Source organism: Eumetopias jubatus, unplaced genomic scaffold, assembly GCF_037043125.1.
Source record: "Eumetopias jubatus isolate StellerSeaLion01/CBP00866 unplaced genomic scaffold, mEumJub1_p1.0 scaffold_6, whole genome shotgun sequence".
Classification (NCBI taxonomy): domain Eukaryota; kingdom Metazoa; phylum Chordata; class Mammalia; order Carnivora; family Otariidae; genus Eumetopias; species Eumetopias jubatus.
Genome location: NW_028274812.1, coordinates 60666265 through 60693708, shown reverse-complemented (window position 1 = coordinate 60693708; position 27444 = coordinate 60666265). Strand labels below are relative to the sequence as shown.

The 27444-nt window shown below is 39.1% G+C and overlaps 2 protein-coding genes across 2 annotated transcripts in view; one reads left to right on the top strand and one right to left on the bottom strand.

The window, feature by feature from the left end:
• USP45 (ubiquitin specific peptidase 45) overlaps window positions 1-10848 on the bottom strand; it is a 71663-nt gene extending 60815 nt beyond the window's left edge. The window contains exons 1-4 of the mRNA XM_028104246.2: window positions 10770-10848; window positions 5736-5845; window positions 1615-1787; window positions 346-449 (exon numbers count right to left, since the gene is read on the bottom strand). Coding sequence (XP_027960047.1) covers window positions 346-449; window positions 1615-1787; window positions 5736-5835 — 377 coding nt within the window. The 5' untranslated portion in view covers window positions 5836-5845; window positions 10770-10848. The remainder of the gene's footprint in view (window positions 1-345; window positions 450-1614; window positions 1788-5735; window positions 5846-10769) is intronic.
• A 4558-nt stretch (window positions 10849-15406) lies between these two features.
• Window positions 15407-27008, top strand: LOC114209958 (thiosulfate sulfurtransferase/rhodanese-like domain-containing protein 3). Its single transcript, XM_028104189.2, has 4 exons — window positions 15407-15546; window positions 25544-25717; window positions 25814-25973; window positions 26259-27008. The coding sequence occupies exons 1-4, from the start codon at window positions 15474-15476 to the stop codon at window positions 26329-26331; spliced, it is 480 nt and encodes a 159-aa protein (XP_027959990.1). The 5' UTR covers window positions 15407-15473; the 3' UTR covers window positions 26332-27008.
• The last annotated feature ends 436 nt before the right edge of the window (window positions 27009-27444 follow it).

Here is a 27444-nt window from a genome sequence, read left to right as displayed (position 1 = left end):
TTTTTTTTTTAAAGATTTATTTATTTGAGAGAGTGAGAATGAGAGAGAGAGAGTACATGAGAGGGGGGAGGGTGACAGGGAGAAGCAGGCTCCCCGCCGAGCAGGGAGCCCGATGCGGGACTCGATCCCGGGACTCCGGGATCATGACCTGAGCCGAAGGCAGTTGCTTAACCAACTGAGCCACCCAGGCGCCCCGGTAATGTCACTTTTCTTAAAGTATTCCACAGGTTGTGTTCAGGCTAAAATGCATAAGGGGGTACAACATCTTTAAATATCTTACCTTGTACAGCTCAAAGAAAATGATATTTTTGTAGTGGACACAAGTGGTAATAAAATCTAACTTACCATATAATCCATGTGCTCAGACTAATTGTAACACAATGAGATTCTGTTCTCAAACTCTTGTAGTGCTTCAGTGAATGATGGCTTTCTGAGTTTCTACCACATCCCTAAAGATGAACAGAATGCTATTTGTACAATTTACATGTAAGTTTGTTTCAAATTAATCAAAACTTAAATCATACTCATATTAAAAAAGTTTTGGTTTTTAATTTCAAACAGGAGGGAAAAGTTTCAGAAAATAGTATAGATTCTCATTAAATTTAATTTCTTGCAAAGAGGCTAACTTGCTTTTTGTTATATAGTATTTGCCTAAAACAATCATGAGCTGAGTTCATTTCCCTATTATTTAAAAATGTATACACTCTCTGCCTTGCACACTGTGGAGCACCGAGCATCTTCGCAGACCAGTGCCCTCCTCCTATGCACACATTTTCTAAAATTGTCCATACCTCCACCCAAACCCACTGGCAACTAATGAGACTCAGACCAATCACAGTAATTTCCCTCACCAGGTAAGTAAAGAAATAAGATCCAGTTCTGGTCAATGCGACATGAGGGGCAGTCTCCTAGATGTTTCTGGGAAAAGTTTCATATATTTAAAAATTAAAACAAAAACAGGAAAGGGATGTCCTTTTTGCCCTCTTTCTGGCCTCTGGGGATGGCTGTATGATATATAATGCATGAAATATCTTCAGCCATAAAAAGCCATGAAATTGAGGGTGGACAAAAGAAAAATGGAAGAAAGCTCAGTTTTCAATGTTCTTTTCATTGAATTAACTAATCCTGATGTGGTCCTACTTACGAGCTATGTGAGATAATAAGGATTCCTCTTATTTTAGAAAAAGTGTAGACATCTTAAATGTTTTTCAAAAAATATTACAGATATTAATAGCTTCTAAGCTGTTAAAAATTGTTTAAAAAAAAAGAATCCTTTCATAGAGAGAAAAAAAATTAATCTAGTAAGATGTAAAAAAACTTGGATCCATTTCTTAAGGAAATACAAATAGGTAAAGGCAGGTCCAGACGTGAGAACTACTGCAAGTAGGTTGGATTCCCTTTCAAAGTATTTCTAAACCACATGTGGTTACTTTCTGAATATAATATACCTTTTATTTTACCTTAACTAATGTTTCTAAGTTGAGCCTTGGAGACTTCTATCTAAACATGAATAAATTTATTTTAAATTCTAAACATTACCAACAGTCCAACTCACAATACGCATTTAAGAAAAATATTTAAGAGAAACTCACATATAAAAATCACGCTTCTCACCTGAAAACCACACTTGAGGCACAACCATATGTCAGAGGGAAGTACTGGCTGCCCATCACAGAATCTTCTTTCTTTTAAACAGTCTGAGCAAACTGACCACACATTCTCAGCTATTGCTTTCTTCACATGATTCACACTGATAGCATGACTTACATGCTGGCAAGTGAAACCTACTGAATAAGACAAAACAAAATGTGAACATTTTCTTTGCTAATCCAAAGTGCTACCATCAGTAAGCCAAAGTCAATAGCATTAAAATACTGTAACTAAAAAGCAAAGAGATTTGGAAAACAAAACAACTCAAAAGGATACATACTGCATGGTTCCATTTATAAAGCATTCGTGAAATAACATAATTAGAGAGTTGGAGGACAGATTTGTGGCTGCCAGGGACTATGGATGGAGAACAGAGAGTGTGGCTATAAACAGGTAACCATTGGGGTGGTGATGGGACAGACGGGTATCTCAGTTGTGGTGGATATACAAAACTACACATGTAATAAAAGTGCACAGAGTTATACCCACTCACACAGACACCCACACATGAGGCCTTGCATATCTGGTGAAATCAGAATAAGCTCTAGGATTGTACTGATGTCATTTTCCTGGTTTTGATATTGTACTATAGAAATACAAGATGTGAAATCAGGAGAGGTTGGGTGAAGAGTGAATGGGACCCCCTTGTGTATCTCTTTGAACCTTCCTATTCAAAATTAGTTCAAAAATAAAAAGTTTAATAAATAGATTATTTACTGAGCAGCTACTGTGTCAAGCATTTTGAATATATTTTCTTCTCATTAAGATACACACACCAAATCTTTCCAGAGAGCCTACCTCTGCTCTGATGCTATTTTCATCATTATTGAGAGAAAGGAGAAAGAGGAACAAACAATATGGCATAATTTACAGGAACAAGAATTCTCCTTAACGAATATTTCCAAATAACAAATGACGCTGCGTAGTCCTTAATTATCCTTTATAACAGAGTCCCACTGGGTATACTGTGTGGAGACAACTGGCCAAAATTGGCTAGTATGTTTTTATTCAGATAACTGTGTTCTTCTCCCAAGGACACAATGACACTTCCACTTCTGCCAAATACCTAACACTTCCACTTCTGCACCTCATCTATCTCAAACACCAAAACTACAACTATCCACCAAAATTAAACAGCAAAGGAAAGACTGAGTAACTTGAAGAGGGAAACAGGAGTATGGACATTTTGACTTTCTCCACTTCCCTTCCCAAATGCACAGCACTCCTTTTCACCTATTAGTTAACTAGAGAGAGGCTAAGCATTAGTTCCTTTTCATCCTGAAGCCTAAGTATGTGAGTCTTGACAAGTGACTTATTGTAAAATATAATTTCAATAAAAATAATGTGTAAATCTGGGGAAAGATTAGGACTTCTAATCTTACACCAAGAGCAAGGTATAAAAATAGACACAAAAGGAGTAATTCCAAAGCCCTATATTTGAAAAGCAAGGACACATGCCATTAAAGAAAGGGGTGTTCTGGGGAAGACTGATAGATGACCACATAGATACAGGACCTAGAAGTGGGTTACTAGATATCAATGCTTTGAGTTTTTATATTTTAAAATTCTAAGGGGAAAAATCATTCCATACACCTTCTATATCATCTCTGGGGTAGGATTTGGCCAGGGTATAACTTAGCTCTTCTCTGATTCTACAATTCAGACATATAAAACTGAAATTGTTAATGAATTCAGAGATAAGTGAATTCATGATAAAAAGGTCCCAGGAGTCTAAATTAACTCTACTAGCTTTTAAATGCCTCGACAATATATACTTTTTATAAGCAAATTTGAAAGTTTGATGTTTTCTTACAAGAGTTAACCAGTGTTTAAATAGTATTCACAATCCTTGGTGGTGGGCTGTGCTAATAAGATTTCCTCAGTTTTCTGTAATTTGTTTGATCATACAATTGTCTAAATTTCATCTGCCAAATAAGTCCTCTAGGGATTCCTGAATAAAATATATAAATGTATTAAAGTCTATAGTTGTTTCACATTAACAAATCAAAACAATAATTAAAGTCTCCACATTTTTCACTTTAAATATTAAAAAACTTTACAAGGAGGTCTTCCAGTTTGCAAATGATGGTCTAAAATCAACACTTCCCCATTCTCCTCTCAGAAACTGTCCAATGTCAACAAGAATAGAAAACAAAAACATCAAGTTCATTTTCAGGAAAACCAAGAGACAACTGAAGCCCCAAGTCATAAATTCAGTGGAAGAGTCCCACCTCAACGCAGCAGGGATCAAATAGGGGTGCATACAGAAGGAAGCAGAGAGCATACTGCAGCTGTAGATCCCATAGAGAACCCCGCTTACTTTGCAGACACAGAATGAAACCTAAATCTCTGTGCTGCAACAACCCTGGCAGGAGCTACCCTATATCCAGTTTTGTTTTAAGAAGCAAAAGAAGGTGGAAGACTAAAATGGAATTAGAGAGTATTATGCTAAGCGAAATAAGTCAATCAGAGAAAGACATGTATCATATGATCTCACTGATATGAGGAATTCTTACTCAGGAAACAAACTGAGGGTTGCTGAGTGGTGGGGGGTGGGAGGGAGGGGGTGGCTGGGTGATAGACACTGGGGAGGGTATGTGCTATGGTGAGCGCTGTGAATTGTGTAAGACTGATGAATCACAGACCTGTGCCTCTGAAACAAATAATACATTATATGTTAAAAAAAAAAAAAAAAAGATAGTAGGAAGGGAAAAATGAAGGGGGGGAAATCGGAGGGGGAGACGAACCATGAGAGACTATGGACTCTGAGAAACAAACTGAGGGTTCTGGAGGGGAGGGGGGTGGGGGGATGGGTTAGCCTGGGGATGGGTATTAAAGAGGGCACGTATTGAATAGAGCACTGGGTGTTATACACAAACAATGAATCATGGAACACTACATCAAATAAATAAATAAATAGAAAAAAATATATTGAAAAAAAAAGAAGCAAAAGAAGGCAATTTCTAATTCACTAAGTGAGAAACAAACAAGCCAAATTTGCCAGAAACAGTCTTGTCTCTAAGGCAGCGAGAAAAGATCCTTCGGGTTCTGAAAAAACACCAGGGCTGCCTAATCTTGTTGAGTGGAAAGAAGTAAAGGCTAACTGAGCTCACACTCAAAACTCCAGCTGGTCTTGACAGTGCTCTGGCCCTCCTTCTTACACAAATATTCTAAAACTAACTGATCCAAGAAAGGTAACCCTACATTAAAGAATGAGAAATCAAAGAGAAATCAAAGCCATAAATTCTATCCAATATAAGAAAAAGGAAAAACAAAAGGCACAGAAATCACTGCCATGAAATACAAATACAAAACGGAAGCAAATGCTCCAGCATGAGGTGGCAAAACAGTAGAAAGTGACTGGCAGAGCTCAGGAAAGAAATGGAGGAAAAAAATAAAAACCACAAAAAGGATGACAAAACTAAAAAGGGCATATGGTGAAAAAGACACTGCAGAAAACACTGTAAAAGATAAAAAGGAAAAGAGCAAGCAAAATGAAAAGGAAGTAGGAGTTGTAGACAATTTGAGAAAAAATAACTAGAAGACAGGCAAGGAAGAGCTAACAAAAGAATCATCAGAATCCCTGAAAAAAATAATTTCACAGAATAAAACAAATGTTTAAAGATATAATTCAGACTTCCTTCAATATAACAATCTAACTATCCTGAAACACTATCCAAGTTAAAAACACTCGAAAATGGAAATAAAAATTAAAAACTTTTTAAATGGAGAACTGAACTGGTGAGAAAGGAGGAAAATCCTCAGAAAAGCTGAAACAGAAGGCATGAAGTTCAAGAGAAAAGCCAGCCCGGGGCCAGCAGCTCCCCAGTCATCTTCCAGGCTTAAAGGCCTGGCTTTAACAGGTCATGAGAAATGGAAAACAACAAAAAGATGCCAATTCTAAGTTACTTTATAAACTAAACAAAATCTCAATAAAACATCAACAGGATGTTTTGGAACTAGACAAGCTAATTTTAAAGTTCAGGCAGAAAATAGTAAAAATAAAGAGCAAAGGATTTATTGATTAAAAACATATATGGTTATTTTCCACAACACCACTCAGGACGCCAGATACCACAATTTACCAGCAATGTCGTCTGAAGAGTCTTCATCACGAGGTATAGCAGGTCTTTTACTCCTTTTGGCTTTCTCAGGCAAAGCTTGGGAAGGTTCTTTCACCCGCATCTGTTATTTACTGAAAAGGTTGGGGGTAGGGGGAAATGAATACACTTTAATCCTCAAAATTAAAATTTTAGGTATTCTACTTAATGTATATTAAAACAGAAATGACTTTGGGGCGCCTGAGTGCCTCAGTCGTTAAGTGTCTGCCTTCAGCTCAGGTCATGATCCCAGTGTCCTGGGATTGAGTCCCGCATCGGGCTCCCTGCTCAGTGGGAGACCTGCTTCTCCCTCTCCCACTCCCCCTGCTTGTGTTCCCTCTCTCGCTGTGTCTCTCTCTGTCAAATAAATAAATAAAATCTTTAAAAAAAAAAAGAAATGACTTCCATTTTAGTTGGGCCCTAGTACATCAAAAGAAGAAGAAAACATCAGGTGAAACCAAAGAAATCTTGGTTAAACCAATATACAAATGTACATTACATTTGACTTTTACCAACTACTCCCTAGATACATGATGTCCAGGTGGATGAAAAAACGAAAGGTTTGATCAAGGGAATAAGTGCTGCTTCCGGGTCATGTGCTCCCCTTGCCCTTTCTCCCGACCCACTAGCTAGGAAACAGTAGAAGCTGGAAAAGCCACAATGGACCAGGGATGGAAGCCATGTGCCCAGCACAGCAGAGCCAGCCTACCTGCACGGTATGACCTAGCACTGAACAACTAATAAAGAAAGAAATTGTTTTAAGCTACTGCATTTTTTCTGGGGTTTTTCTCCACTTTTTTATTACGAAAAAATGTAAACTTCCACAAAAGTTAAAAGAATAATATAATAAACACCCATATACTTACTACCTAGATTCCACATCTAGAACATTTTGCCCTATTTGTTTTATCTAAATATCAGTGTGTACAGACATATATACATGTATGTGAGTATATTTGTTTTTGCTGAACTATTTCAAAGTTGCAAAAAGCATGTATCTTTTTTAAGAATAATCACATCATTATCACATCTAAGAAAATTAACAATAATTCCCTATTCTGATATTCCATCATATTCTAGCCTCTTCAGCTGACCCAAAATTATCTTCCATACTGTTTTTTTAAAAATCAAGACTCAATCAAGGTTTGCACTTTGTATTGGTTACGTCATGCTAATTGTTAGCATCTTTTAATCCAGAAACTGTTCTTCCCATCTTATACTTTCCTAAGACACTGGCTTTTTTTTTTTTTTAAAGATTTTATTTATTTATTTGACAGAGAGAGAGATAGCGAGAGAAGGAACACAAGCAGGAGGAGAGGGAGAGGGTGAAGCAGGCCTCCCGCTGAGCAGGGAGCCCGATGTGGGGCTCGATCCCAGAACCCTGGGATCATGACCTGAGCCGAAGGCAGATGCTTAATGACTGAGCCACCCAGGCGCCCCAAGACACTGGCTTTTTAAAAAAGATCAGGACAGTACATTTGAGTCACCTTAAAGATCTTGTTAAAATGTGGATTTTGATTCAGCAAGTCTGGCACAGGACCTGAGGTTCTGCCTGTCTACCAAGCTCCCACTGGAAAGCCACTGCTGTGAGTCCATAGACCACGTGTTTTTTTTTGTTTTGTTTTGTTTTGTTTTTTAAGATTTAGATTTATTTATTTTAGAGAGAGAGTACACACAAGCAGGGGGAGAAGTAGAGGGAGAGGGAGAGAATCTCAAGCAGAATCCCGCAGAGTGTGGAGTCCCAACAGGTGGCTCGATCTCAGGACTCTGAGATCATGACCCAAGACAAAACCAAGAGTTGGACACTCAACCAACTGAGCCACCCAGGTGCTCCCACAGACCACACTTTCAAGACCACATTGTATAATGTCCTACACTTAATTTGTCTCTTTCTTCAAGGTGTTACTTACCTCTGTCCTTTATATTTTTTAAAAACCCAAAGTTAATTGTTAAGATTTTAGATAAAAAATTAAGCTTACACTGAAATTTTCATGGCTATTTGTTTATTTGCTTTTATTGATCAAAGTGGAAATCTTTCAACTCAATAATAAATTCTGAATCTTGGGGCACCTAGGTGGCTCAGTTGATTAAGTGGCCGATTCTTGATTTTGGCTGAGGTCATGATCTCAGGGTCATGGGACCCAGCCCCATATTAGGCTCTACGCTCAGCAGGAAGTCTGTTTGAGATTCTCTCCCTCTTCCTCTGCCCCTCCCCGTGCTCATGTACATGCTTTCTCTCTCTAAAATAAATAAATCTTTAAAAATGAATAAATAAATAAATTCTGAATCTTGATTCAGTTATACTATATTCCACATATGGAAGCTTTTTAATTTACCATTTTATGAGCCATTTCTTTTAACTCCAGGGGTCATCACTCTTGAACAGAGCGTCAACAAATTATGGCCTTCAGGGTTAGAGATGCACGAGGCCTCTGAGTTCCTTGACCACTTCATTTGACTGCCTTTTCCCTCCAAACTTCCTCACCCACTTACCCTACAGTTCTACCTTGCAAAATCACTAATTCAAGTATTCTGTTCCCTAATCACAAATTCGAGTTCTTCCAGCTTTGCCTCTACAGCCACTCCTATTCACCTTTAGTGCCCAGGCTGGCAAGAGGCTGCCACCTCACCAAGTGCTTCCATGATCACTTATAGCAAGGCAGGGAGATGGGAAAGTAGCAAATGGAGTGCTGGTTCTTAAAGCTTCACTTGGAAATGATGTCTGTCACGTCTGCTCATATTTTACCAGCCCAAGCAAGTCATATGACACATTTAACCTCAAGTAGACATGGGGGTAAGGGAGTGGGATGTGGGGTGTGTACAAAAGAGTGCAACCTTCCCATGTACCCTGAAAGAACAAAATATGTGTGCAGAGCCTTAACGACCACCACATCACCTCCCTAACAAAACCCCAAACCTAAATGAACCCAATTAACCACTTTCTGCATGTCTGTATCCAAAGAGGCTGGAGAAAATCTTGTAAGAAAGCAGACTGGGTCCACTAAATTCATAATCACAATCTCAACCTCAAATGGATCAAGACTTGCCATTACCTACTACACTTCCTGGAAAACGTACTTACCTACTACTCACACACACAGCCATGTGAAACCTTTCTCACTCTTCTAAACCTCTAACTCCTCCATCTCCCTACTTCCCAAAATAATATCTAGTCTTCTACTTTGCTGAGGGAAAAAAGATATAATCAGAAGGCAAATCTGATCTTTCCACCCCCAAAGTTAGACTTACCTCCAACTCTTTCAATGTGATGTCCTGAAAATACAGGCATAACTAAAAGAATCCAGGAAAAATGGCCCAAGAGAAACTGGCCATACCTTTTCCCAGCTTCACAGATAACCTCTTAATAAAAATAGACATCAACACATAGACAGTGCTTGCAGAATTAAAAACAAAACAAAAACAAAAACAAAAAACCCCAGGTATTTGACCTACAATCTATAAAAGGTCTGTAAAAGACAGAGACTCAAACTTAACTTGGCAATGTAGTCAATTTCCAGTGATTTTTCTGACACATGCACTATATCTAAACATAGAAATAATTTTGGACAGTGACCCACTATTTAGCAATTACTTATCTATATAGCTTTCTTTTTCTTTCCCTTTTTAAGCAAAAAGAGACAAAATCTAATTACTGGAGCTTCAAGTAGTTTCTATCACCAGTATTTTGTCTGGGGAGTTCCAAGACCACCCACATACTTGGAGATTCACTGGAAGGTCTCACAGGATTCAGCATGTAGCTGTACTCACGGCTAACTTGTATTACAGCAATGTAGTATGGACATACAACATGAGCATAATGGAAAAAGACAAACGTGAAGTTTGCAGGAATCCATGAGCAGGCTTCCTTATGTTCTCTTCCGGCCAGACAGGGTCAAAGAGAGCACACTCTTTCCCCCAATAAGGAAAATCCAGCAATGTCTGTGCAATGTTTCTGCCCAGGGAAGCTCACTGCAGACTCACAGGACCGGGTTTTTCCTGGAGGCTGGTAACTTCAGCATAAACCACAGTGTACAGCATAAACTATACTGTTTCCAGATGCCAAACAAGGTGTACCCTTGCAAGCAGAACTTTCTAAGGATAGCAGTCTCAGACTTGATATGTTAACTCTTTTCAGGACAAATAAGTTCTGGCCCTTTTTTTCATGTGGTTTCCCAAACAAAACTTTCCAGTTTTCAACTTCAGTATGACTCTAACATCTGTCTTTTCTCTGCTGTAGGATGTACAACTAAGTTGTTTATTAATGTTTGATTTTTTAAAAACATGCCATACAAACAAAAGCCCATAGTCTCAAAAAAGAAAAAAAAAATTTTTTCCCTACCCTTGGACTCTTGGGCAATTATTTTCGGCGTAGGGAGAAGGACACACTCTCCTTTTAGTACCAGACTCAAAAAGATGAACAGCACTGACATACTTTTGCTGTGTGTGCATCACGCTCGGCTCTCAGCGCTTAAAAGATATTACCTCACATAATTCTCACAACCACCTTATGAGACAGGTTACTACTACTTCCCCCATTTTACACTTGAAACTGAGACATACAAAGGTTAAGTGACCTGCAGAGGTCCCGGAGCCAGTAAGTGGTGGATGGAGACTTGGACCCCGGCAGCCCTTCTCCAAGGCTCCTAATACTACCCTCCAGTCACTAACAATAGCAACCCAAGTTTCTCAAGAAAAAATGGGTAGTGAGAAGAGAGCGCGGGAGGGAGGCGGGAAGGGTGTCGGAGGGGGGGTTGGGGGGAGAGCGCCTGCTTCCAGATAAAGCGGAGACTCGGGTCCCTCCCTGCGGACCCCTCCCGCCGAAACAACCCCAGTTCCGCCGCCGGCGCCCAGTCTGGCCGCACTCACGCGGCCCCCGGTGACCCCCTGGAGCCCCCCGGGATCGGAAAGACGGGGGCGCGTAACAGGTCTCTCTCCAGCCCCGTCCTGCCACAAGGGGCTGGGGTAGAGGAAGCGAAGACCGAGACACTGCGGATACCCGGCACCGCAGTCCGGACTCACCACGCCGCGCCAAGAAGCCGCGTCTACAACTAGAAGAGACTGCGCCTGTGCGGCCGACCTCCCGGTCGGCAGAGGCAGGACCTCCTGTGCCCGCCCACAGCCGGGGTGGGGTTTGAGGCCGTCCCTATGGCGATGGCGCACCGGAGTGGGGCATGGACAGGGCGGGGCCAGCTCGCGTCGCGCCTGCGTTCTGTAGGTCTGCAGAGCCCGGTAGGCCAGACTAATCTCAGAATAATGGGAGAAGACTCAAGGCTCTTGTCGGAATAGTGTCCTGGGGTACGCAACTCAGGTCTACCCGGAGTCGGGCTTAAGTCCCACTTGTCGGTGAGGGCCTGAAGGGATAGCTCCGACTTCCCTCTGTCCCATTCTTCTGTGCAGTAAAGTCACATCTGACATTTGTCATGTAATCTTGCATATTTTTCATTATGGGCTTACCTGTCCTCGCTTACTTACTAGACAGGAAATTTCTTGACCTATACCTCTTCGAAGCTCGATTATCCGTTAAAGTGGTCTGCACACTCATATGTTTAGTAAAAATGGTTTGAAAATATTTTAATGATATTGCAAACATCAACTCTCATTATGGGTAAGTCCTATAAGCTTTGTAATCTTTCACAACTCTTCAGCCAGGAGGCAGTGGCCTTATGATAGAACCTTGGATTAAGAGTCCAAGATACCAGAGATAAACCAAAAACTTGGATTTTCCAGTAAAATCTCTAATTCATTTCTTGTGAAATAGTTAGCATTATTTCTATGTGCAGAACTTGGCAAAGGAGGTCATTAAGTGTTTACATTGTATTTATGGAAACCATTCATTCACCAAATATAACTAAGTACAAATATGCCAGTTACTGTGCTAGATATAGGGATAAGTAATGTTTTGGAGTAGGCGAATTTTTTTCTTTACGGAAAAATTTTTTTTCCCTATTTCTTTCTTTAGGGGAAAAAAAATTCCCCAAATAAGAATAGGTCATACTGTGGTGTAATTGTTAAGTCAAAACTGTTTACATCACAAATCAAAAGTTTTCATTTATTTTAACATCAGATTTGAAACAGAACATGGAGGAAAAAAAGATATGCAAACCTGAACAAATCTAATTTCCATACTAAATAGCATTGCTGTAAATGGGATTTTTAAAAATGTATCATATACTGGACTAAAAAGACAGACTGAATTAGAACACAGAAATTTAAGAATTAGGGACACCTGGGTGGCTCAGTAGGTTAAGCCTCTACCTTCCCCTCAGGTCAGGATCCCAGAGTCCTGGGATCAAGCCCTGCCTCAGGCTCTTTGCTCAGTGGGGAGTCTGCTTCTCCCTCTCCCTCTACCCCTCTCCCCATTTGTGCTCGCTCTCTCTCAAATAAATAAAATCTTAAAAAAAAAGAAATTTAGGAATTATGCAAACACCATAAAATTTTTCTTGGAAATGATAAAATTCCGAAACTATCTTGATTTCTAGCAGTCTACATCCTATTTTACAACTTTTTTTTTTCGCTTGACAGATTATCTTGGACATAACTCTAGCTTAGCCTCATTCTTTTGACTAGTTGCTTAAAACTGCAGTGAATGGATGTATCATTTTTCCCCCAGTTTTCTGTTGATGTACCCTTTATCTTTGCCTACTTGTGCAAATATCATTAGTAGATAGCAATGGAAATCCTGAGTCAACAGATACTCATTTTAAGTTTTGATAGAAACTCTTTCAAAAAAAAAAAGCTGCATGGAAAACAATACATTTCCTAATTTTTCATTTGATTTGTCAAATACATGGAGGCTTGATGTGGACTTAGAAAGAAATGGGGAAAGTCTCCTCCTTTCCAGTTGCCTTTCATTTGCATTATGCCAAGAAATAAAATGAGTTGTTTGAGAATTAATGATTCATATCAACTCAGCATTAGTAGACCTTTCCCAGAAGAGTTAACTATTTTCTCCCTTTCATCCCACTTTAAGACTTCCTGAGTCTCTCTGAAAGAAGAACTTGGACGGTGGTCCAAGGAACAATAATCAAGACTCTCTTTTGACAAGACTTTTTGCTAATAAACCAAGTCCGGCACTGTGCTAGTTATGGGAGGAGCTATTCATCTTTTGAGATAAAAAATCCTGCAGAAAAATATTTCTCAAATACTTAGTCACGAACATTGGAAAAAGAATTGTTTCATAATTTGTGCTCTTGCAAAAGCATAAATCAAATTGAATGTGATTTATTGAGGCCAAGCACATTGTTTCATTGTTTCCATACCTGTGTTCATGCTATCTATGGTTTTGATGTATTCAGGACAGCTTGGGGATGCTATGGGGAGTACGTGAATTTACAACATATAATGACATTTTAATTCAAAGTTAATCCACAAAATAGATCATATAGAAACTATAGCTAAAATTCCAAATATTTTGGAAAAACAGAATTGTAAGTGATGGCACTGGCATAGAAATTTGAAGTGGTGCTATTAATTATTAAATTACTGAAAACTAATGGCGCCTGGGTGGCTCAGTCGGTTAAGCATTTGCCTTCAGCTCAGGTCATGATCCCAGGGTCCTGGGATCAAGCCCCACATCAGGCTCCCTGCTCAGCAGGGACCCTGCTTCCCCCTCTCCCTCTGCCTGCAGCTCCCCCTGCTTGTGCTCTCTGTCAAATAAATAAAATCTTTTAAAAAAATAGAATAAATTCTTGAAAACTGAATAATTTTAAACTGCTTAATTAAATTATTCCTTGGACACACACTTTAATAATACCATTTAGAAATTAATTTTTAGGGCGCCTGGGTGGCTCAGATGGTTAAGCGTCTGCCTTCGGCTCAGGTCATGATCCCAGGGTCCTGGGATCAAGTCCCACGTCGGGCTCCCTGCTCCTTGGGAGCCTGCTTCTCCATCTGCTTCTCTCTCTCTCTCTCTCTCTGCCTTTCATGAATAAATAAATAAAATCTTTTAAAAAATTAATTTTTAAATTTTCCATTATAAATTAATTTGCAGTTAAATATAGCTTTCATTATATTGGGGACCAAATTGAGAATACATTTAAAATAAGGAAATGAACCACAGTAATAATAAACTTTATGTGGTAAGCTGAATAACACGACCCGCCCGCAAAGGTGTTCTAATTCCTGGAACTGTAATCATGTTACATTAATTACATGGCAAAAGAACTTTGCAAATATGATTAAATTACGGATCTTGAGCGAGGGAAATTTTCCTGGATCATCCAAGTAGCCCAAGTTATCACTAAGGTCTTTTTTTTTTTTTTAATCCCCACAGAACTACTGAAAACAGTAATTCATTTAAACAAAAGGATAGATAAATAACTTTTTTAAATCAACAATTGTGATGTCTAGTCTAAAGCACTTTTTTTTTTAAGATTTTTATTTGACAGAGAGACACAGTGAGAGAGGGAACACAGGCAGGGGGAGTGGGAGAAGCAGGCTTCCCACGGAGCAGGGAGCCCGATGTGGGATTTGATCCCAGGACCCTGGGATCATGACCTGAGCCGAAGGCAGACGCTTAACGACTGAGCCACCCAGGTACCCCTCACTAAGGTCTTTCTAAAAGGGAGGCAGAGGGTCAGAGGAAGAGCAAGGGATGCGACAACAGAAGCAGAAGTCAGAGTTAGAGATTTGAAGATGCTAAACTGCTGGCTTTGAAGATGGGCAAGGGGACCACTAGCCAAGGAATGCCAGCAGCTTCTGTAGATGAAAAAGGCAAAAAAAGAAATTCTGCCCTAGAGCCTTCAGAAGGAGTACAGGCTTGCTGACGCCTACAGAACTGTACATAATAAATTTATATTGCTCCAAGCCAGTAAATTTGTGGTAATTTGTTACAGTAGCAGTTGCAAACTAACACATTTTATAAAATAGTTGGGCCTAACTCTGACAAGCTATGGTCAGTTATAGTCAAATATCAAAGTTGTGGGGGAAAGATGACAGCATGAGATTATTTTAATACTGACATTAGTTGTACCAGCTACTGGAGTTAAGAGCAGTTCTTAGAAAAGCGTCTGTGTAGTTTGCTTTAAATTAACCTACAAGAATCCTGTTATAAAGTAAGTTGGAAAAATTTATTTACTTTAAATATTTAAATTTCGGCACCGGGGTGGCTCAGTCCGGTTAAGCGTCTGCCTTCCGCTCAGGTCGTGATCCCAGTGTCCTGGGATGGAGCAGCGCCTGGGGCTCCCTGCTCCATGGGGAGCCTGCTTCTTCCACTGCCCCTACCGCCGCCCCCCACCCCGCTCAATTTTTCCCCTCTCAAAAATAAACCAACAAAATCTTTTTTAGAAAAATCTTTAAATTTCATCTTTGGTATATTTTCTACTTTCCACTTTTAAGCTTTGTCTCTCCTTAAAAAATAATAATCCAAAACAAAAAGCAAGCTCAACTCGCAGTGTCTTTGTTCAAGATTTTATTTATTTATTTATTTGTTTGTTTGTTTGTTTGTTTGTTTGTTTGTTTTTGTTTGACAGAGAGAGCGAGCGCTCACAAGCAGGGGGGTAGGCAGGGAGAGGAAGAAGGAGAAGCAGGCTTCCCGCTGAGCCGGGAGCCCGGGATCCTGACCTGAGCACGGTTCCCTCAGCTATCACTCCTTGTAGCACTCCCCGCTTCGGCCGGCGGCGGGCCGGGGGGCGCTCAAGAGCCCGGCGCGGGTGGCGGGGCGGCGGAGAACAAGAAGGAGGAGCCGGAGGAGGAAGTCAGCGGCCCGGTGGGCGCGAGTGGGCGATGGTGCTGCCGCTGCGGCTGTTCGGATGTGCGCGCCGGGCGATCCTGGGGTCCGCGGAGGCTGCGCTCTGGGGTGAGCTCGGCGGTCCCTGGGGAAAGGGAGAGTGCCTAACCTCCGGCCCGGGGAAGGAATGGCATTGGTGGGGGTGCTCGCTTCTTGAGGCTTCCGGTTAAAAATCAGACTCATTACTCTTGGCACTTGGGAAGATAGCACCTACTTTCCTTCAGATTCTGGGCTACTTGGGTCTGGGGGTGCTCTTGGGGGACGCAGGGAGAGAGCCCAGCGTTGCTGCAGGGAGCTCGCGTGGGGAGGCTTTTATGGAGATACCGGTGCCTGACTGGGCCAGTGAAGTCAGTTGGCAACTCAGAGGAGCGAGCAAAACGGCCAGTGTCTGCCCGAGAGACTACGGATGAGCCCAGCTTTGCGAGTTACACCTGTGACCCACTAGGGAGCCGCGCTCAGAGCTTGATGGCAACAGTCACCTAGAATTATAACACGTTAGAGCTATTAAAGTACCACTGCTAATTTTACGGACGGCAAAACAAGCCAGAGAAACGAAGGTTAGTGGAGGCGTTGGGTGTATTACTCAAGAGCAGGCTTCCAGTCCCTTCTTTTTGCTTTACATGCTGCCTCTCCTTTAGCACAATTTTCATTTGTGGATGCAGCTGCAGAGACTGTGGCCTAACACTGTGTCCCCCGCGCTCCCTCCCAGTTATTCCACTTGAACTCTTGGTACATCCTCTGTCGTTTAAAATGCGCTTTTTCTATGCAAATGTGTTGTTTATTGAGCACCTAGAAATGCAGACCTCCTGCTGGGGATACAGCCTCTGCAGTTCCCGTCATCATTTTGGGGAGAGACGGACACAAGTAAACAGTCACCACACACAGCCCCGTGAGACTGCAATGGAAAAAGCAATTATTCTATGCGAGTTGGAGAAAGTGTTAGAGAAAAGGTGCTTTTCATTTAAAAAAATTTTTACTAGTGGGGTGCCTGGCTGGCTCAGTTGGTTGAGCATGCAACCCTTGATCTCAGAGTTGTAAGCTGGAGCCCCAGGTTGGGTGTAGAGATTACTTAAAATCTTAAAAAAAATTCTAGTGATACATTATTGTATTCCCATTATATTCAAACTGACAATAAAGAACAGCTTATGATCCCCTCTATACACCCGCCCATAGTCCACCCTCTTCTCTGAACGTGGTTTGGTACACATCCTTCTAAACACTTTTCTATGAGTATGCATAAATGTAGACATAAAAATACTACATATATAATATATAGGTGTTGCTGTTTTTTAATTTATGCCCCAGAATTCCTTTTTTTTTTTGAGATTTTATTTACTTGACGGAATGGGAGAGAAAATGAGAGCTCAAGCAGGGGGAGCAGCGGAGGGAGAGAGAGAGAAGCAGGCTCCCCGCTGAGCGGGGAGCCGGATGTGGGGCTCGATCCCGGGACCCTGGGATCACGACCTGAGAGGAAGGCAGACGCTCAACGACTGAGCCACCCCGGCGCCCTATGCCCCAGAATTCTTGTTCATGCAATCCCACTCCCCAGGAATAGTTTTCTATTTCCTTCCAGATGTTTTCCTGGACATTTATACAACGTAAGTATTGTATCTTATGTGTGTATAGATCTCAAAGGGGACTTTTTCATTTAGCAATATGGACCTCTCTCCAAGTCACTAAATGTAGGTCTGCCTCTTTCCTTGTAAATGCTGCATGGTATGCTTCATAATTCATTTAACCATTTCCTGTATGAACATTTAGGTTGCTTCCAGTTGCCAGGATGGGTTTCTAATCTTTCAACCAAGACTTTCCAAAGAGAATCCTGTCAATCCTTGTCTTCTTAATGACTTGAGGCTGCTAACGTGAGTGCTTGTTACTTAATCGGTGAACCCCCCCCCCCCGTAACACTGAAAATGTCCTTTGTCTCCTACATTTCCACGAGGACAAAAACTTGCTGTCTACCTTCATTCTCTCAAGGTACCCCTCAAGTCTCACTCCGGGAGCTTCATTGTTGTCCGCGTCTTCCTTTTCGCCTCTGCTTAGACTTAGGCAGGCTTGAAGCAGGGTCCCAAAGCCGACCGACTAAGTCACGTACACTGCAGCTGAGTGCTGTACTCGCACACCTTTGTGGAGGCACAAAGTGCGTGAACTTTCATCTACCGCTTTCTGTCCTCTATCTTTCCGGAGTTCTGACCTCTCTAAGAATCTAAGTAGCTTTCTGGGTAATAGCCAGGGTGTGTAAAGGCCTTTACTTGATCCTGGTCCTACAAAGAACAACAGAAAACACGGAGGTGCTTTGTCAATATGAATCAGCTGCCAGCAACAGAAGATGCTTTAAATAGGAGGGCGGTTGGGGAAGGTGACAGCTCAGAGGACCCGGGGAGTCGCTGGGCTACTTAAGGGAATGTACTGTGATCGAGTAGTAATGGAGGTTGAGAAGACAAGTAGCTTTGAGAAGCTGAAAGCTAGTATAGGGTATTCCCCTTTCATATTAAACTTACCACTTCATGCAATAAATGCATTGCCTTATCTAAAATTTCCATTTTAACCTTTTATTCACTGGGATGGTGGTTCACTTGCTTTTCAAATTTTGCTGTGAGTGGTTCTCAAAAAGTCAAAATATTTATTAAAGTGATTACATTAGAAGTCATAAAATGTTCACACTAAAACCAAGTACCCACTTGAGAAGGAAGCACACCAAATGTTCTTCCTAATATTTTCTCTCTGGAGTGACAATCATTATTTCTAATATATTTTTTCTTGGTTGTGTGTTGTTTATATTGACCATTACATGGTCTCTAGAAATAATTTTCAATATTCAACAGATATTGATGTGGGGTTTCTAAGGTGTCAACATCCAAAAGAAGAGTATAGATAAACCAGAGAATTTATTTTATAGCTGTGGCAAGAGTGATTTATTATGGTGATTGTTATTATTAAGCAAAAACTTTTATGTTTCAAATAGTTACATTTTTCACATCAAAACTTTATTTATTTGAAATTATAAAAAGAATACCAAACTGAATTGGTAGGAAGTAATGGTAGACTATTTCTAAGTGAAAAATTTTTTTAAAGATTTTTATTTATTTGAGAAAGAGAGAGAGCACAAACAGAGGGTGTGACAGATGGAGAGGGAGAAGCAGGCTCCCTGTTGAACAGGGAGCCTGATGCGGGGCTCGATCCCAGGACCCCGGGATCATGACCTGAGCTGAAGGCAGACGCTTAATTGACTGAGCCACCAAGGCGCCCCTCTAAGTGAAATTTAGCTTAGTTTTTCAAAGTACAACATATAGTACAAAACTATGCTATATTATAATATAGAAAAGAAGCTAAATTTATGAAAAAATAAATTTAGAACCCAAATCATGTATATGATTTCTATATATACTTTCTTCAAACATACAATTAATTAGATCACATTAGGCTAATCAAAATTAAATAATTCAAAGATAGGAGTGCCAGGCTGGCTCACTTGGAAGAACATGCATGCAACTCTTGATCTTGGGGTCATGGGTTCAAGCCCCATGTTGGGTGTAGATATTACATAAATAAATAAACAAACTTTGAAAAAAATTTTCAAACAATAATTGAATCTAGAACTTAGAGATATATAAAAGTAATCCTAAATTACTTTTTTTTTAAAGATTTTATTTATTCATTTGAGAGAGAGAGCATGAACAGGGGAGAGAGGCAGAGGGAGAAGCAGACTCCCTGCTGAGCTAGGAGCCCAACATGGGACTCAATCCCAGGACCCTGGGGATCAAGACCTGGGCTGAAGGCAGATGCCTAACCATCTGAGCCACCCAGGTGCCCCTAAAAGTAATCCTAAATTTCTTAAGCTTTCTGTTAAAAAAAAATGCTTATTCCTATAGGTTTCTCCTTACTAAAAAGACCTGACAATTGTAATAGAAAAACAAACTTCTAAACATATATACAGTATGAATCAGACCATTCTGAATTATACTAGATCTTCAATCTGCATTGTCTAATATGTGATTTTAAATATTTTTAGGTCATCATATTTATCTCACACTGAAATTTGGGTTGGTAGGTTGATTTTTGAGCTGTAGGCATTTGAAAAACAGCAAATGCAGAGAGAGGCTTTCTCTGAACTCCTCTTACCTACCTAAAGACAGATCCTCCAAAAGGAACTCAGTTTCATAAGTCCCCTCCCAGGAGTTTCATCAACCAGGGACGATTGACTCATCACAGGAAAGGAGACTGGAACTCAACACCACACCCCAACTTTATCACAAACTGTCATACCTCCCATCCAATCTTCTAAGAGCCCATTCATCTTTCCTAAAAGTCATTTACTCCCCCCTAAAAGGCCTACATTCCCTCTCCCCTTTCCCTATGAAGATGAGAATTCTTATTTTTTTAATTTAAAAAAATATATTTTTAATTTTTACCTTTTTTACCTTTATCCATTTCTCCTGCCCCGCCACTCTCTGCCTGTAGCAACCACCAATCTGTTCTCTGTATCTGTGAACTAGGGTTTGAGGGTTTGTTTGTTTTTGGTTCCACATATGAGATCACACGGTATTTGTCTTTCTCTGTCTTAGTGTAATGCCCTTGAGGTCCATGTCTCAAATGACAAGAGTTCATTCTTTTTTATGGCTGAAAATTCGTGTGTGTGTGTGTGTGTGTGTGTGTGTACCACAATTTCTTTATCCATTTACCCATCAATGGACACTTAGGTTGTTTCCATATCTTGCCTGTTATAAATAATGCTGCAGTGAACAGGAGGGTACATGTATCTTTTCAAAGTAGCATCTTCATTTTCTTCAGATAAATACCAGAAATGGAATTGCTGGATCATATGGTAGTTCTATTTTTAATTTTTTTAAGGAACCTCTTATAGTTTCCCACAGTGGCTGCATCAGTTTACCCACGCCACAATTTACCTCACGCCAACAGTGCGTGAGGGTTCCCTTTTCTCACATCCTCACCAACACTTGTTATTTCTTGTCTTTTTGATAATGGCCATTCTAACAGGAGTGAGGTGATATCTCATTCTGGTTTCAATCTGCATTTCCCTGACGATTAATGATGTTGAACATCTCTTCATGTGTCTGTTGGCCATCTTGATGTCTTCTTTGGAAAAATGTCTATTTAGATCTTCCACTAATTATGTTTTTGCATATCATATGTGGATCATATATATAATGTGATCTATTATTAATACTTTTCTGCATTTTTTCCTCACTTAGGTGTTCAAAAGCTCTCCATGGCAGTACATAGAACTCTTTTAACCACTGCATATATTCCATAGTATGGATTACCACAGTTTATTTAACCAGTCCCCTATAGATGGACATTTTGGTTTCCTTTTTTTGCTGTTATAAAAATTTCTTCAATAATTACCATTGTACATACCTCTTTGCTTATATGTACAGGTAGTTTACTAGAATAGATACTTAGAAGTAGAACTGTTGGGTTAGTGACAAGTGGCATTTAACAGAGTCTTCAAGGAGAGTAAGAGTGTGCCAGATAGAGATGAGGAAGGAAGGTTTCCCTTCAGTGTGCATAAATCATGAAGGAAGACAAAAATATGTATTTAAAGATTGCACCAAATAGATTACTTAAACCTCACAGCAACTCAGAAAGGTTAAGTAATATTATTCCTGTTTTATAAATAAGAAACTAAGTCCCAGAGAGTTTAAGTAATCTGCCCAGGATTACAGAGCTAAGTGGACAAACAAGCCAGGATTTGAACCTGGTTTATCTGACTCTAAAATCCCTGCTCGTTCCACTGTAAAAATGTAGTCAGAGCACTTGTATACTTTTAATATAGTTGGAGGGTAGGGCTATTGAGGGAGAGGAGAAGTGGGGAAGAGGAGGTCTGGTAAAGTAGATTGAAGGACATGATAGAGCATACTAAGAAGTTCGGACTGTATCTTATTATGTAGGCTGTAGGTAATATGCAGGTGAGGCTAGATTTACCAGTGTGGAAACAGCAAAATTGGAGTTTATTCAAAAATGAGGCTCAAAAATGTGAAAATCATGTATAGCCTGTGTTACTCTTGAGAATCCCTCAAGAGAACCCCACATCATCTCAATAAATCCCAAACAGCCAGTTTTCCTTCAGTGTAGGAACTGAGTGTTGTTTCTGTGATCAAGCAATAGATGAAGTGGTTGATTTACCAGTAGAGGCCTTGCTGTACAAAAAAATACATTATAGCTTTAACTAAAGAATTAGTGTGGACTGGACCTCATACCATGAGAGGCTTGGGGGAGCTGAGACTCATTAAGGGAGTATTTGTGCTTTGGCTCAGAGTGGAAAGCTAGGAAATCTAGTCCTCACTGGTTATACACCTATTCTCTATCTCCCCCCCCCCGCCCCGCCACACTCCCAACAGGAGTATAGAGAAAGTTAAATGTCAGTTTGACTCTAATATATAAGAAAAACATAACTATCTTTGATTCAATTACACAGGTTACATGTCAAGATGATGTTTGTTTCCCAGTGATGAAGTACCACCACAGTCTTGAGTTTAACAATTTTTTAAATTACCATAGTTTTCCAGTTCCTAACAATGAGGGATAGTACCAAGTGTGAACTCAGCCTGCTGACTTTGTATTCTGGGAATTCACAAAACAGCAAGTTGAGCGAGAAATAGTTTTATCCCAGGCATTTTAAGATCGAATCTTGTAGATAACATGGGCCAATTTTTCAAAATCTGAAGAGGATGGGAAAATCTGTATTTTTATTTTTTTTAATGTATTTACTGTGATAAAATATATGTAACATAACATTTGCCATTTTAGCTATCTTTGAATGTACAGTCCGGTGGCATTAATTATATTCACAACATTGTGGGGTCATTACCACTGTATTTCCAAAAATTTTCATCACTCCAAACAGAAACTCAAATCCATTGAGTAATAACAGCCCTCCCTCCAACTTCTGGTAACCTCTAACCTACTTTCTATGAATTTACCTATTCTATATATTTCATATGAGTGGAATCATAAAATACTTGTCATTTTGTGTCTGGCTTACTTCACTGAGCGTTTTTTCAACGTTGTAGTTTCATGCTGTAGTATGTATTAGAACTTCATTCCTTTTTATGGCAGAATAATATTCCATTATATGTATAAGCCACATTTTGTTTACCACTCATCTGTTGAATGAACACTTGGGTTGTTTCCACCTTTTGGCTATTGTGAGTAATTGTGAATAATGCTGCTATGAGCATTGGTGTCTGAATTTGAGTCCCTGTTTTCAAATTTTTTAGGTACATACCTTGGAGTAGAATTGCGGGGAAATCTGTATTTTTTTAACTATTGTATTTATCCATTTTTCCATCTTTTGCTATCAGTGAGAAAGACAAATGAAAATAGAACAGTATTTGGTTTTTATAAGAAAAGGTGGTTTTTCACAGCTCACTTTTGGCTTTTCTTAACTACTTAATAAATAGGACCGCGAAGCATTTCTTTTGGCCTATGCTCACTGCAGAAAATTTACTAAGACATGAAAGGATGAACCAAGAAAGTCTGGGAACCCCTGGTTTATACCTTGTGCTCTCCAACTAGTTTTTTAAATTTAGTACTATATTTTGGAGAACTTACACTAAATAATATGCCATTGTATGAATGTACCACTTATAACCATTCCCTTGTGGATAGACTTCCAGCTTCTTGCCACTTTTCAGTATTACAGAGAATGCTGCCAATGCATATATATATATATATATACTTATATACATTTGTATGTATTCATGCTAATACTGCTGTACTAAGATAGGTTCCTAAAAGTAAAATTGTGAGGTAAAAAAGATACACCTACATAAAATGTTATTCCTGCTAAATTTTCCTTTCAAAAGATTTTGTTACACACTCCCAACAATGTAAGAGTACCCATTTCCTCATACCCTCACCAATATTTATCAATCCTTTCAATTTTTACAAATCTGACAAAATTTGAAAAATTTTGTTTATATCTTGCATTTCCTTAATAAGTAGTGAGATAGGGCATCTTTTTACATTTTATGGACCATTGGTATTTTTCTCAGAGCAATTCCCTGTTCGTGTTTTGACCATTTTTCTTTGGTAATTTTGTCCTTTTCCTATTTGTATGAGCTCTATTAATACTAATGTTTTGTCATTTCTATGTTACAAATATTTTGTTCCTGCCTGCCACTTATCTTCTAATTATTCATTGTTCTTTTCCCATATATAAATTTAGCATTCTTATGAGGTCAAAACTTTATGACTTCTGATTTTGCCATGTTTAGGATGGTCTTCTTATCCCAAGATTTAAATTATCTGCTCATGTTTTCTATTGGTACTTCTAAGATACTAGTTTTTAGACTGAAATTTAAATTTATTTACATGTAAGGAACGAGACAGTAGCCTGCTTGAAGTTTCTTCCTGATGGCTAGCTAGTTGCCCTACATATTCATTGAACAAAATTTCCCCATTATTCTGAAATATAACTGTTACCAAATACTGAATTCTCATAGATGGTATATTGTGTGTCTGTTTCTGGACTTAGATCTTTAAACCTTTTCCTATGCTAGTTTATACTGTTTAAACCAATTTCACTTTATAAGATATTTAATATTTTAAACATTTGAAGCATTATTTACCTTACAGTGGTCATTTTGTTGTGAAATATGATTATTAAATTTTTAGAATTTTTATTTTATTTAAAAAATCTTTTGGGTTTTCTTTCATGCTTAAAAAACAATTTGGACCTGTAGAAAAGTTGCAGAAGTAAAATGGAGTTCCCTTTATTCTTACTCAACTTCCCCTAATGTAAGCATCTCACATGGTACAATTACTGAAATGAGGAAAGTAATACCGACATAATACTGTTAGCTAATCCACAGGCCTTATTTGAATTTCACCAGTTTTCCTACTGCGGTCTTTATAGTCCCAGAGCCAATCCAGGATTCTATGTTGTTATTACATTGTCATGGCTCCTCAGTCTGCTTTAATCTGTGACAGTTCCACAGTCTCTGTCTTTCATAACGTTGACACTTTTTTAAGAGTACTGATTATTTTGTAGATTGAGTTTGAGATTTTCCTCTGATTTGATTTAGGGTATGCATTTTGGCAAAAATACTAAGGAAGTGATGTGCTCTTCTTTGAGCATCATATCAGAGAGTACATTTCGTCAACATTTCTCATTACTAGGTGATCTTTTTTTTTTTAGTGAAGTGATCTTTGAATAATTGGCTAAAGTGGTATCTTTCAGGTGTTTCCTTTTCTTATTTAGTAAGCATCTCCTGAGGAGTATCTCACGGGGAGATGCTACCCTATTTCTCATCAAAATTTCACCCACTAACTTTAGCATCTGTCAATGGCTCTTGCCAAAATAATTACTACTCGGATGTTAACCTAATGGTGATTTTCACTTTTCATCATTCATTCTACATTTATCAATTGAAATAATCCCTTCTCCCCACTTATTCAATTATATCCTTATATCAGTGTGGACCCATGGATCTATTTTACAGGTTATTACCCAGTACCATATTATGTTACCAATTATTTAAGTTTTTAAGTAATCTCTACACCCAACATAGGGCTTGAACTCACAACCCTGAGATCAAGAGCCCCATGCTCTTCTGACGGAGCCAGCCAGGTGCCTCACCAATTATTTAACAGATAGAAACAGTGCCTTTAAGTACTTACAAGTGTAGTTTCACATGTAAGTTTCCCACATCTAACATATGGCTCATTATCTTCGCTTGCGAGGGGAAATTAAAATTTTCTTAACATGTAACTTGGATTATGGTTAGACGTACAAATTATTTGCAGAATTCAGTTACCAAATGCTGAATGTGTATTTACAAGTTCCACCCAATTAAGGGCTTGGAGAGAGTAGAATATGGAGCTGGCACAAGGCCAGCCCTTAAGCATGTAGGGCAAGAGGGGAGGGGTACACCCCGTGGCTCTATCAGGCTGTGTACAAAATACATACACAGGTCAGTGAAGTCAAAAAATCAACTACAGCTAGCTGGCTGGAACCAGGGGGGAAATTCCTTTGACCTGCTTTCCAGATGTTAATAACAATGTTACTTTGAAGGTGCCTAAATTATTTTATTCTTTCCAGGTTTGAAGTCAATAAAAGGAAGCTGCCACAATTTTTGTACTGCTATTTTTAAAGATGTCACTTATAAGGAACTTAAGAACCTCTTGAATTCCAAAAAAATTATGTTAATTGATGTTAGAGAGACATGGGAAATTGTCGAGTATGGAAAAATTCCTGGGTCTGTCAATATACCATGTAAGTGACATGTGACTTGAATTGCTTCATGAAAGTATATATTCAGTATTTTACTGTATCTACAATTTAATTAAAATTCTTAACATTTTCTTTCAGTGGATGAGGTAGGTGAAGCTCTACAGATGAACCCAAAAGACTTCAAAGAGAAGTACAATGAAGTAAAACCATCCAAATCTGACAGTCTAGTGTTTTCTTGTTTAGCCGGAGTGAGAAGCAAGAAGGCTTTGGACATGGCCATATCTCTGGGCTTTAACAGGTGCATAGATGAATTATAAAAATGTATTCAAGAATGTGTATAGCAATGTTTCATATGTATTATGTTTACTGGTCGATTAAAATTTTTTTTTGTAATTACTGTGTTAGTAATAGCAGGTTAGAGACTAAGACACTATATTTTCATCCTACTCAAAAGTAACAGTCTTTTAAGTAGGTTTAAAGTCTAGAGTAGTCATTGCACCTCTAATCTCTAAAGTTCCTATCAACCTTGTGTTATAAAGCAGGAGGAAATGTTTACAGCACTAACTTTGCTATATGTTTTCAGTGCTCAACACTATGCTGGAGGATGGAAGGAATGGGTAACCTATGAATTTTCAGAGAAGAAACACGGAAATTGAATTCTGGAATACAAGTTGGCCCGTCCCTTGTGTACATGCAGCCTAGGATAGTGAAATGAACAAAAGAATAACAATCTAGCCCTGGCATCACTGGTTAATGGAAAGGGGATTTTGTGTAATTCAATTATTTGTTGGATCTTTTCCTTAACTGCAAGTTGAGAATACTACTCACCCTTGCCTATTTCCAAAGGCTATGGAGGATTGAAATAATGTATGTGACTTGCCATGGAAATATAAGGGTTGGGATTCTAGAAATTAATTTTTAAATAGTTTAGTATAGTACAATAGTATTCCCAAGCCCAGGTTACTTGTAGTTACCTGATCATAACATATGACCATTTGTGTTAGCCTAGCTTCTATTCATTGAAGAGTCTATGAGCTAGACAAATTATTTTTTTAATGATTAAAATAATTTCAGTTTGTAAATTTTCCCATTTTAGAAAATTCATAAAATATATTTTCTTGTAATGATATGCAGTACAGATATTTCTGATGGATATACCTTTCACCCATAATGAATATTTAGTGAATATTGAATAAAATAAAAACAGCTAGTAAGCATTTCTTGAACACTTTTATTTGGCTTAGATCCTACGCTACATATTCCAAATGCTAAAAAGAGACTAAAAAAAGATGCGATTCTTCCCTGAAGAGGTTTGATTTCTAGCAGCGGTATATAAATTTTTTAAATTTTTAAAAAAAACAGACTTTGGGGGCGCCTGGGTGGCTCAGTCGGTTAAGCGGCTGCCTTCGGCTTGGGTCATGATCCCGGGGTCCTGGGGTCGAGCCCCGCATCGGGCTCCCTGCTCAGCGGAGAGCCTGCTTCTCCCTCCCCCTCTGCCTGCCACTCTGCCTACTTGTGCTGTCTATCTCTCTGTCAAATAAATAAAATCTTTTTTTAAAAAAAAAGCAGACTTTGTCTTAAAACACCAAGAATCTGAGATCCAGAAAAGTAGGTGAAATATGAACAATGAAAATACATTAACACCATCCAAAGACTTACGGCCGTCTTGTAACCAGCATGGTAGTGATGGGATTTGCAACCTAAAAAATTAATATGATCTATAAAGATATAAATAACAAAGTACAAAGTGATTGCTCTGTAGAGGAAAG